Source organism: Micromys minutus (assembly GCF_963924665.1).
Source record: "Micromys minutus genome assembly, chromosome: 1".
NCBI lineage: Eukaryota > Metazoa > Chordata > Mammalia > Rodentia > Muridae > Micromys > Micromys minutus.
The window spans coordinates 75,738,844-75,752,360 of NC_137969.1; the positions used below are offsets into that span (position 1 = coordinate 75,738,844).

At 47.1% G+C, this 13,517-nt stretch overlaps 1 protein-coding gene across 1 annotated transcript; it reads right to left on the bottom strand.

The window, feature by feature from the left end:
- Positions 1–363: 363 nt before the first annotated feature.
- CREG1 (cellular repressor of E1A stimulated genes 1) lies at positions 364–12,212 on the bottom strand. The gene is made up of 4 exons (XM_080921139.1): positions 11,841–12,212; positions 7,253–7,372; positions 5,713–5,897; positions 364–2,179 (listed from the first exon to the last, which is right to left on the bottom strand). Exons 1-4 carry the CDS (start codon positions 12,192–12,194, stop codon positions 2,176–2,178), a joined length of 663 nt encoding a protein of 220 aa, XP_080777265.1. The 5' UTR covers positions 12,195–12,212; the 3' UTR covers positions 364–2,175.
- Between the last annotated feature and the right edge of the window lie 1,305 nt (positions 12,213–13,517).

Genomic DNA, 13,517 nt, shown 5'->3' on the forward strand with positions numbered 1-13,517 from the left:
AGGTGTGAGACCCAGGGTCTGAAATAAAGGCCATGGTGTGAAGGAAGCAACGGCCTTGAACCCACCAGCGGCTGTGAGACTAGACCTTCATCTCACATTAATGTCACCATCATAGTCACATTGGACACAGGCCTATGTGAGAAAGTGACACTGTGCTGGGCATGATGGCGTGTTGGTCATTCCACTACATAGGAAGCAGAGTCAGGAGAATCACAGGTTTGAAGACACCTTAGGCTACCATCTATAAACACTAAGAAATAGAGGAAACAAAATAAAACCAAACCACTGGTTCTGCTTTAACCGTAGTCTATGTGCGAAGCCGACTGTGAAGTTATGGTTGCTTCGCCCTGTAGGATAATTGGATTTGATCTGAATGTAGATAGTTTATCATGGTGCCAAGTGCTTAAGACAGAACTCACAGTTAAACGGGAAAAGAGAGAAAACTAGAGGTACCATCAAGCCAGTTCTACAACACATGCTGGAACCCAAGGGCCTGCGACAAAGCCTGCACCCAGACATTGCCCGCATTGTAGGACACGAGGAACTCTCCGCCACTCGGGACAGTAGGATTCTTCTCGAGTTCTGGTACAATCAGTGGCTGATTTAAAGTGTGACTAAATACGAACACTGATTGGGCAGTGAACAATGAAGCTCTCTCATTGGCATCTGTCTCTGAAATCAGTCCAATACACCTCGTTAGAATAATGCTTTTAATTGCTGGTCTGAATAACAAGATTCTTACTGTTTAGTGGGTTTTTACCGAAAGGTTGCTCGCTGGATTTGTTAGGTTTACCATCTCTTTTCCCAACATGGTAGCTCATATTTAACGTTTTTGCTGTTTAAGAAGTCAATGGTTTGATCTCCACACTCCATTAAAAGGAATCTTACGTCATCCAAGAGCACAACACAGGTAATAAAACTAAGCACCTCTTCCAGGAAAAAAGATGTATTGTTTTTAATTATGTGTCGGTGTGTGTCTATGTGTGGGCACATGCACAAGGGCAGGTGACCTCGGAGGCCTGGGGCATTTGAATTCCTGGAGCTGTTGTCATGGGCACTTGTGCCTGTCTGACTCCAGCTCGGGTACTGAACCTGTGTCCTCTGCTACAGCAGTGACTCTTAAGTGCTGAGCCATTCCTCTAGGCCAGAAACATGTTTTGTTGTTGTTGTAATCTGTCTTTATGGTACTGTGGTGCATCCCACAGAGGACTCAGGCTGCAGCACCAGGAGCTTCGAGATACAGGATGCCTGAGGTGGGCTTGGATTATGGTTGGTGCTGGGTTAAGTCTTACAAAAAAAAAAAAAAAAAAAAAAAAAAAAGAAGAAAGAAAGAAAAGAAAAAACCAACATATGCATTTTTCTGAGATTCCTTCTTCACGCAGATGAAAGCATTCCTTTTGGCTGGCTGGGTGTTTCAGTGCTGGGGAAGAGACCTATGGTCTCCTCCGTGCTAGACAAGCTCATTAACAAGAAAGCTGCACCCCAGCTCACGTGTGCATGTTTTGAAGGATGGGCAACGAATATACAGTCTACTTAGATGGAAAATGGGTGCAGGAAAATCTTTTTGACTTATTTTGTTCTAAGTAACTATGACTTTAGAATATAATACATTTTTGGAGTTTTACAGAGACCCAGTTTTGCCTTGTGCTGGGTCAGCCATAGAGGTGAACCTGAATGGGAAGCTCCACCTGTGGTCGATCTGTCCTCTCGACTGGAGAATTCGTATGGGCACCCGGTATCCGGGACCCACAGGCTCCGAGGCAGCTGGGTGAGGACAGCACCTTTGAGGCACAGCAGCCAGACATAAAGCACCCGTCCATACGTCTGTACCTCCAGTGCCAATGGGTAACCTATAGCTGGTATATGTTGCCTATCTGTGGCCACCACTGAGGAAAAACCATCGGGAATGGCTGAAAGAAAACGTCCTTGATTATAATGAAGGACACTTTTTTTTTTTTTTTTTTTGAAAACGGCTTCAAAATACTTTTTTTTTTTTTTAAATCCCACAAGCACATCTTCTAACGGACAACACTCTGTAAACACAAGCAAACAAAATCAAAACAAGTGGCAGAGCGAGTCGGCAGCCAGGGCCAGTCCCAGGCAAGGTCAAGCCCTGCAAGTGTGTGTGAGCCTTTGAAGACGCTCCACGGTGTGATTCAGTTCGTCATATTTGCATCACCTGGGGGAAGAGAGGGAAAGAAATACCATTATCTCATTAGCTGGATTGGCCAGTCTTAAAGGTTCCTTCCTTCTCAAGAAAGACTACAGAAAGCCAACACCTAAAAGTTTAATATTTTAAGTTAATTTCAGTGACTTCTGAGTTTTGGTGACAGACAGGGGCCAAGAAGCTCCTCTCCTCTCCACTTATGGCCTCTTAGTAAATGTCACAGAGATGCTAACACATCCGTTGCTATGGTTGCTCTCATTTAAAAAGAATTTCTGAAGGGTTTAAAAAAAAAAAAAAAAAAAAACCAAAGCTGGGAGAATGCTCGCCTGGTACTCACAAAACTCCGAGTTTGATCCACTTAGCAAGGTGGCTCACACCTGTAATCCCAGTACTCCAAAGGTGGACAAAAGGAGTTTCAGGAGTTCAAGGTTATCTCAAGATTATCCTTGGTTGCACAGAGAATTCTAGGATACATAAGACTGACCCCCCACCCCCAGTGTGGAGCAAAAACTTAACAAAAGAGGATCCTGAATGTTAGCACAGGAGGAGTGACTAGCCAACCCCACCTAGCTTTGGAGGTGATCTTGTCTGTCTTCCTGTCCCAGCTGGAATTACCATCCAACCGGGACATCTACACCCAGGTAAGGGTTGAAGTGTTCGACTCAAGACCTGCTGCTGTCCAGGCTCCATGGTGATAGGAAGTAACACCTGTTCTGATATGGCTGCCTCCAGGAAATTGGCAAACTCACCATGAGGATGCTTACACCTTCCCTCCACATGCAAAAGAGCACACAGGCTTGGTCCAGCAACCCAGTGAGACTAACCACATAGTTAGGTCTCACAGCAGCCCTCCTTGTGTGGATGCTTTCTCAGGATCGTTTCTGTGGCCTAGCCATCAGCTGCAGAAGGCACTATTTAGAGAAACAATATCTTCTGAGGTGGATGTAGGCAAGCCTTCCAACATGGAGGAAGCCCAGGATGCCACAAGGCGATTCCTGAGAATGTGCAGACCTCAGACCTCATATACTCTGAAGTGGCAATCAGTGGCCAGAGGCACCTGGGGACAGCATCTTCCTTCCCTACTACTGCCCTGGACGCCTTACCTTGGCCTCCCATCCTCTCCCCCAACCCCCAGAGCGAAGGCACTGGCTTATCTTTGAGCTGCAGAAAAGTGCTCACCCTGTCTGCATAACAGAATGGGAACCTCTGTTTTACACGCTCAGAGCAAAGACTTATGGGAAAACATAATTTTATTTTGTTATTAAAGTAAGCACTGCCCAGGGCGTGTTATTTACACAGAGACAACTGCACTTCGGAGATTGTGATGTCCGGGGAAGGTAAACTCTAACCTCACAGAGCAGCCCATCATTCTTCCTGTCACTCTCCTCGGTAATGCGCTGCCTGGTAATAATCTCACAATTGCTACCTCTTAAATCCCATAAAGGAGGATGCTCTGCCAGCCCCAGGGAGGGTCAGCAGCCTGTGCCTCTTCACACACACACACACACACACACACACACACAGTAACAAAATCAATGCCTAGACAACTGGATTCTTTACTCAGACAATTTCAAAGTCTTTGTTTCAATCAGGTGACCCCAAAACACCTGCTATGGGCTATGCACCACCCTCAACCCTGCTCAGGATACAGATGTACCAACAACAACCCTGAGCGTACTGTTAAAATTTACAGCCATGGCAGGGAATGGGGTAGTGCTGGTTAGGTCTTACATAGTTTAATATGGGCTGTTTTCTAATAGAATAGAAAAAAAGAATACATAAACACTAATAAAGGTTCCAGGACTGAAGATTCCTTGGTTCCCCAAAGATATACCTTTTCCCAAGGTAGGGCATTTAGACAAAAAACCCACCATTCCCTTGAGACTTGAAGTTCCTGCTTGCTAAAAAGGGAGTCTCCTCCTTATCTCGGGCGAAAGGAACAAGTGTCTCTTCCATTAGCATACGCTGTGGTGCAAATGAAATTGACCAGTCAATTCTAGCCTTGGGCTCTCTCAGTCTGGGCTCATAAACCCCTCCTGGCTCACGAGCCTCACCCAGCTCACAAGCCCCCTTTCTCTTGTTCCCATTTAATCCTGGAAATCTTTCCCTGTCTCCTTGCCTTCCCCGAAGACAGCCTTGGCTGGTTATTGGAATAAAGTTTTCCCTTTTCACCCACAGATCGGCTGTTTTTGGTTTCTTTACTGCGTCCATATCCATTCGGTCATGACTTATAACTCTATCTTGGTATCCTCTTCCATCCACAGAGCGGTCAGCGGTCCGGCAAACAAAAAGGCAGCTCCAGGCCAGCACACCTCTAGGAGTAGGTCGAGGGCTGGGGGCTAGCATGCCCAGAGTTTGAATCCCAACACTGCCACCTTCTGGCTGAAAGGTATTATGCAAGCTTTTCCTTTCCCAGCCAGGCCTTGGGAATCAGTGCTTGAGTCATAGGGATGTGGAGATAATTTAAGCGAACTGCAGAAAGCAATTAGCATAGCACCGACCAGCAAAACACACTCAACAGACTCCAGCCGCCATTGCACCTCTCAGGCTTGTAGATGCCCTATATTGCAAATCCCAGAGTCACTTAGGGAACACTCTAGTCCCTCCCCTTCTGTCCTCTGACCCTTAACCTCACCCTGTCTCAGTCCACCTTTAGATACTGCTTCTTCTCTACTTCCAGACAAGATGCACTGAGGACCAAACCCAGGGCCTTGGACTGAGCTCTGTCTCCAGCCCTTAGTAATTTTATTATTCTTGGTTTTTGCAACTCTGAGATTCGAACCCAAGCCCCAGGGCCCAATTGCTGAACTTAAGCCTCAGGTACTCTTCTTTCTCTCCATGGCCCCTTTGGAATCAACTCCATTACCTCTGTAGGCATTAGCCACAGATTCCTTCCAACTGTGGTTGTAGAAAATGTTATTAAATACAGACTCTGGGCTCCACTGCTCTGGGAGTTATAGGCTCGTTACCAGAGCTCCCTTGTTTGGGCTTGGTTTTGTTTCAAACTGTTTCGTGTAACTTGAGCCTACTTTCAGCCTCACCTCGAAGCTGAGGCTGGTCGTAATCCTTTTGCTTCTGTCTCCCAAGATCTAGGGTTACAGGTGAGCTTTCCCATTCTGTATTACACATTGAAAACTATTTTATAAATATATTTTAAGAGTTGTTTCTGATTGGTTGGTTGCGTTTCTTTGTTTGTTAGCTTTATTCGATGCAGGGTTTCTCTGTGGAGCCCTGGTTGCTCTGGAAATCCCTCTGTAGAATGGCCTCCAACTCAGAGACCCTGCTTCTGCCTCCTGAGGGCTGGGGTTAGGGCTGGTTTGTTTGAAAGAAGACTTCACTATGCAACTCATTATGTAGAATTCATGCTGGCCTTGAACTCACAAAGATTCTCCCCGCCTGACCCTGAAGCGCTGGGATCAAAGGTGTGTGCTAAGTAAGCCCAAGTGTTTTGTTATTTTGAGAGCAGATCCTAGCAGGACCAGCCTTGGGGGCGCTGCTGGGAAGAGCTACAGTGTGGCAGTGGTGTGCAATGTATAATTACTTACGGCAGTGTGACGTTAAAATATTCTTCAGGTGTCACTACTTTTGCTCCACCAAAGTAGTCCAAGACCCAGATATTGCTTATTTTTAATTTAGCAAAGAACCACTTATGGCCGGAGGGCCAGTGTTTCATCTCAGGGTGTCGAAGGAATAGTGAGTCCCGGGCATAGTCCACTTCGGACTCATTCACCTGAAGGACAAACAGATAAACAGGCCGTTCTAAGGACACTTTCATCTCCTCTGCTACAAACCCTGCCTGACACCTTTACTTACTTTATATCTTTAAAAAAATTTTTTATTGGTGCCTGACATCTTATTCAGTTGCAAATTCTGATCTTAAGAGTCAAGAGCAAATGAGAAAGACACTCGAAGAAATCGGAGAAATTTGTAACTTCAAACTTGTAATAACACATACAAATGAAGTAGAAACCATGATGGGGACAGAGCTTTGCTGTTCAACAGTAATTCCAAGCTATCATTTCCCATGGCCCAGAAGCAATATGGTGTCACGAGGGCCTGAAAGGCCCCTCACACCCATCCTACTGAACACATGTGCAAGAAGGGTAACACAGTGGAATGCATTTGTCACTCGTCTGCCTTCTCCTGCCTGTCAAGGACACTGCCCACCCCTGAGATGCACCCACAGATGAGAAGTTACAGGGGTCAGAAGGCAGACTGCTGGCTCAGCAATAAGGTTGGCAGAGTTGCTCTCTGCACACAGGCACCAAGTAGTTCTTCCTTCTACAGTTGGTTCAGTAGGGCTTTTTGTTTGTTTTTTAGTCATTTATTTTACATATGTGAGCACACTATCACTGTCTTCAGACACACCAGAAAAGGGCATCAGATCCCATTACAGTTGGCTGTGAGCCACCATGTGGTTGCTGGGATTTGAACTCAGGACCTCTGGAGGAGCCGTCAGAGCTCTCAACCTCTGAGCCATCTCTCCAGCACCCTTGTTTTGCTATTTGAAATGGGGGAGGTCTCACTACGTAGGCTGTCCCGGAACTCACTATATAGATGAGGCTATATAGACCAGGCTGGCCTCATACTCAGAGATCCACCTGCCTCTGCTTCCTTAGTTCTGGGACTAAAGACGTGTGCCACCGCCGATGCCGTATGGCTGCACCAATGATTTTATTTAACCTCTTCTCTCCAGCACTCATCCCAAACTGTCCAAGTGCCCTTCCGGTGCGTAACAGATACTCCTCTCTTTGGTATCGAACATGGGGACAAGGAGCCCACATGAAACTACAAAGCAATGGTTCTGGATGAGTAGCTGTTTTTAGCAAGTTGTTTTATACTAGAGCCCTCCAGAAGTTTATTTGGCTCCAGGACATGGGTCCTTTGCCCCATAAGTAGCCTACCGGACACACTTAGATGACAGACGCTGGTCAGGGCCTTTACTTCTTGGAATGACTGTGTTAGAACATCATCTTACCATCTGCCCATTCACAAATCAATTGCATTTGATTCTCCAAAGATCCCTCCCTTCACTTTTAATGCCACCATGGCCATTTAAGCCCATCTCTCTCTTCATGGACTTACCTTGGTCACAGTTCCTGACATCATTATATGAACACACAGGGGACTCTGTGGATCGAACCCATGGTTCCTACAGTAGACGGTCTGTGCTAAAGACATAGTTAGCGTGGCCTCTGGATTTTCCTGAAGAGAGAAAAATAAAAATCCTCCCAGGTGAGATGCAGTTTCTGGAGAAGCACAAACGTTATGGCCTGGAGCTGAAGTACACTTCCATGAAGTGAGGCGTGGGCCGCTGGAGTGGGGGAGGGGGATCCATGGGTGGAAACCGGTCTTGTCCCCACAAAGTGTGTGTGGAGAGGTGTCATGTTTTAAATGAACAAACTATAGAGGAAGTTTTAGCATAGCTATTCGTATCAGTTCCATACTTACCAGAATTATAAATAAAATATCCCCTAAACCAGGGCTAGTGATATCTACACTTACTGAAATATCTACAAGATTAAGCTCTAATAAAAAAAACTGCATAAAATCACACAGGTGCTGGGGCAGCCTAATTGCGTAATCTAAACAAGAAAGTGGCTGAATCATGCTGCATGGTTATCTCTTGACTGCAGAAACTGTCATGTGATCTCAAGTTGTTTGTTCCTTCTGTAACAAGAGAATTTTTGCCTCAGATTCGAGAAACGCAAGGCAACAAGTTTCCTAATCTGTTTCTCTCCAGGACCCAGCATTGTTCCAGAACACTGCAAACTCACAACTGCATTCACCTATCTCACAATGCCCATCAAAACCACTGAGTCTCAGACTCTCAGGAAAGAGGGGGAAAGAAAAAAGGTCTCAGCAGGGATGAGCGTATACTGCTCTTCCGAAGCCCGAGTTTCGTTTCCAGAATCCACGTCCAGTGGCTCAGTCATTTATTTATAAGTAAGTTCAGCTCCAAAGGATCCAGTATCTGGCCTTTGAGGGCACCCACCCTCACATGACTGTATACACAGAGGTAGCCACACATACACATAATTAAGAATAAAGTCGATCTTGCTGGACATTCTGTGCAAGCCTCTAATCCTAGCTATTTGCTGTCTTCAAGCTGTTAGGTAAGAAGAGAATGGCCCCCACCCCCAAGAAGGGAAACAAGGGAGAGCTCTTTGGGAAACTTTCTCCACTGTGAGTTTTGCAGGTCATACTTAAGCAGTGCTTCCTAGAATCCCCTACAGTGTGTGTGTGTGTGTGTGTGTGTGTGGTGTATGTGGTATGTGCATGGTGTGTGTGTGATGTGTGTGGTTTGTGGTATGTATGTGGTATGTATGTGGTGTGTGTATGGTGTGTATGTGGTGTGTGTGTGGTGTGTGTGGTGTGTGTAGTGTGTGTGTGTGTGTGGTATGTGCATGGTGTGTGTGTGATGTGTGTGGTTTGTGGTATGTGTGTTGTATGTATGTGGTGTGTGTATGGTGTGTATGTGGGGTATGTGTGGTGTGTGTGGTGTGTGTAGTGTGTGTGTTTGCTTGTTCCCATGTGTGTGGGCAGATACACAGATGTGGAAGTCAGGTCAACACTGGATGTCTTCCTTGACCAATCTCTATTTACTAAGGCAGGTTTGTTGTTGTTGTTCAACAGGGAACTCATTACCCTGTACCAGGACATTCCCTGTCTCCATCTGCCAAGCAGTGGGAGTACAGGAAGTCCAGTTGACTTCATGTGGGTGCTAGGAATCTGAAATCTTGATACCTGCGTGTCAAGCTCTTTTCCTGATGACCCAATTCCCCAGCACTGGTCCCCCGGGTCTGAAGCTCATCAGGTGTGTAGAGGGCCCTGAATTTCTGTTATTGTAAGCCTCGTGGGCAGGGTGGTTCAGACAGACAATTTAAAGGTTGTTTGAACACTTTCTAGCATGAGATGGCGAGGATTTAGCCTAAGCATGTGGTGAATGAAGAGGAAGGAGCAGGCATGGTAACAAAGAAAACAGAAGGAAAAACTGAGCTGTGTGGAGAGGTGATGAGAATTCCAAAGTGCTTACCGGGGAAACAATTCCACAATCCAGGACGCTGCTGGTCAGGGGGAGCTGGTTTCCAGGAAGAGGGAAATGGGACTTTCATCGGACAGATATTTAATGAAGGCAATCAGAAATACAAGACTCAGGGCTGGACAGATGGCTCAGTGGTTAAGAACAGTGACTGCTCTTCTAGAGGTCCTGAGTTCAATTCCCAGCAACCACATGGTGGCTCACAGCCATGAGTCATGGGATTCGATGCCCTCTTCTGGAGTGTATCATTCTCCAACAGAAACACCAATGAGGAAGTAAATCCTAAATGGCAGAACCATGAGTGTGCTCATAACATTCAAAGTATCGGAAGAATAAAGGGGTAAGAGATTGACTTGTTTTAAATAGGCCAAAGGGGAAAAGAAATCAGGATTAACCTGGTTATATCACGAGAAGCACCAAGAAGGACAGAGGGGTTTTGTTTGGTTTGAGACAGGACATCATACAGTCTAGTCAGGCCGTGAACTCACCAGCTACCAGAGAAAACTAACCTTGAGCTGCTGATGCCCCTGGTTCCACCTCCCAAACTGAGACTATATAGGTTTTGCATCAACAAGCCTGGTTTACACTGCACTGGAATACACCTCAGGGCTTCCTGCATCCTAGGCAAGCAGGCTACCACTTGTACTCTTGACTTGCTGGCTCTACAGCACAACTTGGTGCTACAGTATCAACCAACAGAAACAAAGACTTCCTCTAAACATCTACTATACAAAATAACCACACACTGAAAATCTAGACAAGAGGAGCATCCACTTGTCTGTGAGGAAGATGGCGGAGGCACGGGGAAGTGGTCTCCAGCCTCAGCCTTGTTCCTTCTAACCTGATAGGACGGCCCAGAATGACTCTTGGTAGTTGGAAGAGGAAAAGCACAACAGGAACCAATTTCAGCTGAGTAACCGACTGAGTCAGCATCCAAACCAATCTTGACATTCTTGATATGCCCACGCCTTCCCAATAACATCATCCCAGAAACCCGAGAGCCTGGGTGGGCGTCTCACATCTGCCTCTTTTCTACACCGAGGCCTACCTCAGCTAGTTGGTCACAGGTGAGTCCCCACCTCTAAACCTCAGTGTTCCTCATTTCGGCAGTGTGGATGATACCACCTCAGACACCTCACAGACAGAAACAAGAGCACAGGCAGTACCGGTGCTCAGTCTGTCCCCTTCCCATTAGAATGACCAGTGAGGGGTTGAGGGTGGAGGGGCATTGTTTTAGAACGAAGCAGCTTGGTAGTACATTTAAAAACTTCTCTGCAAATGCTATGCCGGTCAGCTGACTGCCTCTGCTGGGGCAGAGAGAACAGCAGACGCCTAGAGGAGTGAAATGGGCCGAGAGAAAATGGTGAATTGGGGTCCATATATCTGGGCTGGAAGGGGCAGCCGCTTCTATTCCTTTTGTCTCTCAGGAAAAATATAGCCCCACCCCCACTCCAGTGCTGCTAGGTCATCTGCCATTTTCAAGAGTTAGAAACTTAAATAGTAAATGAATAGACTTTGTACTCCTGTGTGTATGCGCGTGCACGTGAATGCGTGCACGTGCACCACAGGTGCATGTGTATTTATGAGTATATGATGTGGCCAGAGGTCAATTTTGGATGTCACTCTCAGAAGCTGGAGCCATCCGACTTGCTTTTTGAGACAGGCTCTCTCCCTGCGGTCTGAAGCTTACTGACTCCGCCTGGCTGGCAGGACCCGGAGATGCCTGACCAGTGCAGGACCTCCGTGCGCGCACGCCGTCGAGCCTCTCTTTTTACATGGGTGCTGAGGACAAAATGCAGGTCCTCCTGCCTACATGGCCAGTATTTTACCAACTGGGCTATTTCCCTTAACCCCTACCGTTCTAAAAGTTCTAAAAGTTGGTAGCTAATTTAAATTTGTTTAGAACAAAACAGAACCCTGGGTAGGCTGAAGAAAACATGGGTCCTCGTGTCTTCATCTGTAAAATGGGAATAGGCAAGCCTATTTCTAGGAGTTACTACAAGAGTTACATCAGCGTCTGTTGGCTCACTTTTACCGCTACACTAGGCTTTCCCACCAAGACCCTCCACCGAGTCAGGCTCCACTTCTGGGCTCCTGTGTGGCCTTTCCCGCCCGGCCTGTTTCCATCCGAATTATAAGCTTAGCCCGATCCCAGACAGTAGGCAAAGAGAGAAGCCAGCCCTTCAAAGAGCTCTCTACTGGGGCCACTATGCCTATGGAGCCCAAAGAACGCAGTCAACCGTAATGATATGTTAGGGTCTCCACTGCTGATAGGAAAGTTCTGCAGAGGTAGGGAAGAGAATCTCTGAAGTCACATAAGCCAGATGCTAAACTATCCAACAATCTGTATGCCTTCAAATAACAAGTTCAGTTCATCCCGGGATAGCGCCTTAAGATGACGCCTGACTTCTTGAAAAGTGTCAAGTGCCCCAAGTGCTGAGACCAGTAACAACAGGGTAAGAGAAGAAACTTCCTGGTAGTTGCCCAACATCTGGGATGCTACATCCTCCGCCTAGCCAGTGTCGATTCAAAATCCCTATCTCTAAAACTACTCTCTCCCCGGAGAGCTAACTGGAGAGGTTGGTTTCTTGCTCTGCTCGGACTGGGGAAACGCGCCGCGATCCCGCTCACCTGCAGATCGTGCACTGCTTGCTGCAGCGGGCTCATGTACATGTAGGGCTCGCCCGTGCCTTCTCCCGGAGGACCGTCACTAATTGAGATGATGTCCGCGAAGGGCCTGCCGCGCACCTCCTCTCTCGTGGAGATAGTGGCCAGCGAGCCCCAGTCCGAGACGTGAGTCACGAAGCGGGCCACACGCGGCCCGTCTTCGCGGGGTGGCAGCGGAGGCAGTCTCCTGTCCACGTCCCAGTCCCCGTGGTCCAAGCCTCCGCGACCCCAGGCCGGCGACACCAGTAGTGCCACCAGCGCAGGAGCCAGAAGGGCAGTAAGCAGGGAGCGCGCCAGCGCAGGAGCGCGGGCAGCCATGGCGCTGACTACCGAGTCCCTCCCTGCCCTGCGACTAAACTCTGCACTCCGGGGTTCCGCCCCTCCGGGAAGGCCAATCAGAGATGAGAAGACCGGAGGGGGCGTGGCTCCAGTGCAGCCTAGTTTCCAGACAAGTCCAGTAATCTGCTCTGTAAAGATTGCAAATTTGCCCTTGTTTTGTTTGTTTGACTTACAGACAGATACGCGAGGTCTAGAAGAAATTAAGCAACTTCCTAAGTCACAGTGCTAGAAAAAGAGCTGCCTTCACGCAAGCACACACCACCTTTTTAATGTCTTTTGAGTAAGTGAGTTTTCTATATGCTCTTTTCTGTTTACTCACTGTTAGCAAGGAAAGGATAGAAGTACCAACATGCAAGAACTTAAAAATTACTGGCCTATAAACGTCTTCAGATAAAGCCACGAAGACTTTATTAGTTTTCAGTATCCCACTGAAGACTTTGACCTTGCCCGTTTGAGACCTGTTAAGTCATCTATCTTGGTTAAATTCGTGGTTTCATGCATTTATTATTCCGGCAGATCCTCCAAGCCGCTCTGATCTTCATTCTGCTACCCTGGGGAGTTAGAGAACGTGTACAAACGAACTGGCCCACATTTTTCATCATTTTAAACTTTGGCCACTGTTAGAACATAGAACCTTTTAAGTCCCATCCTACAGTCTGAACCAGGCCATGCCTCTCTGCAGCTCTCTCTCTCTCTCTCTCTCTCTCTCTCTCTCTCTCTCTCTGTCTCTCTCTCTGTCTCTTTCTCTTTCTCTCTCTCTCTCCCTTCCCTCTCCCTCTCTTCCCCTTCCCTCTCCCTTTCTTCTTCCCTCTCCCTCTTCCTCTTCCTCTCTCCATAACAGAGTTATGAAGCAGCCTGTTACCCAGCTCCCTGTCATGTAGGCCATGCTGAACTAAGCAGGGATATGAGACTTCCCATCACCTCTATAATGATATAAAAATCAGACTTACCCTTTATTCTAGGGAATGGTGTGAGACTCCTTTAGAAGATTGCTGGAAAGATATTCTGAGGTCTGCCTCTAGTTGGGTCCCCCACCCCTCCCACTATCTGTCTCTCCCCCATCTCTCGCTTGTTCACATCTGCGGAAGCTTGGTCTATTGCTATGTATTGTAATGCTAAATTCTATGTGTGTGGGGGGGGGGTTTAGCCCTATGAGTAACTTCTCATGTTTACAAGCTTTTGTTGTGCAAGCCTTGTTCCTTGATTTAATACTATTGGTTAATAAAATTGGCTTCAGCCAATTACTGGAAGGATTAGAGGTAGGTGGGTTTGGAGTGACCTGGTTGGAAGAGACCGGGAAAG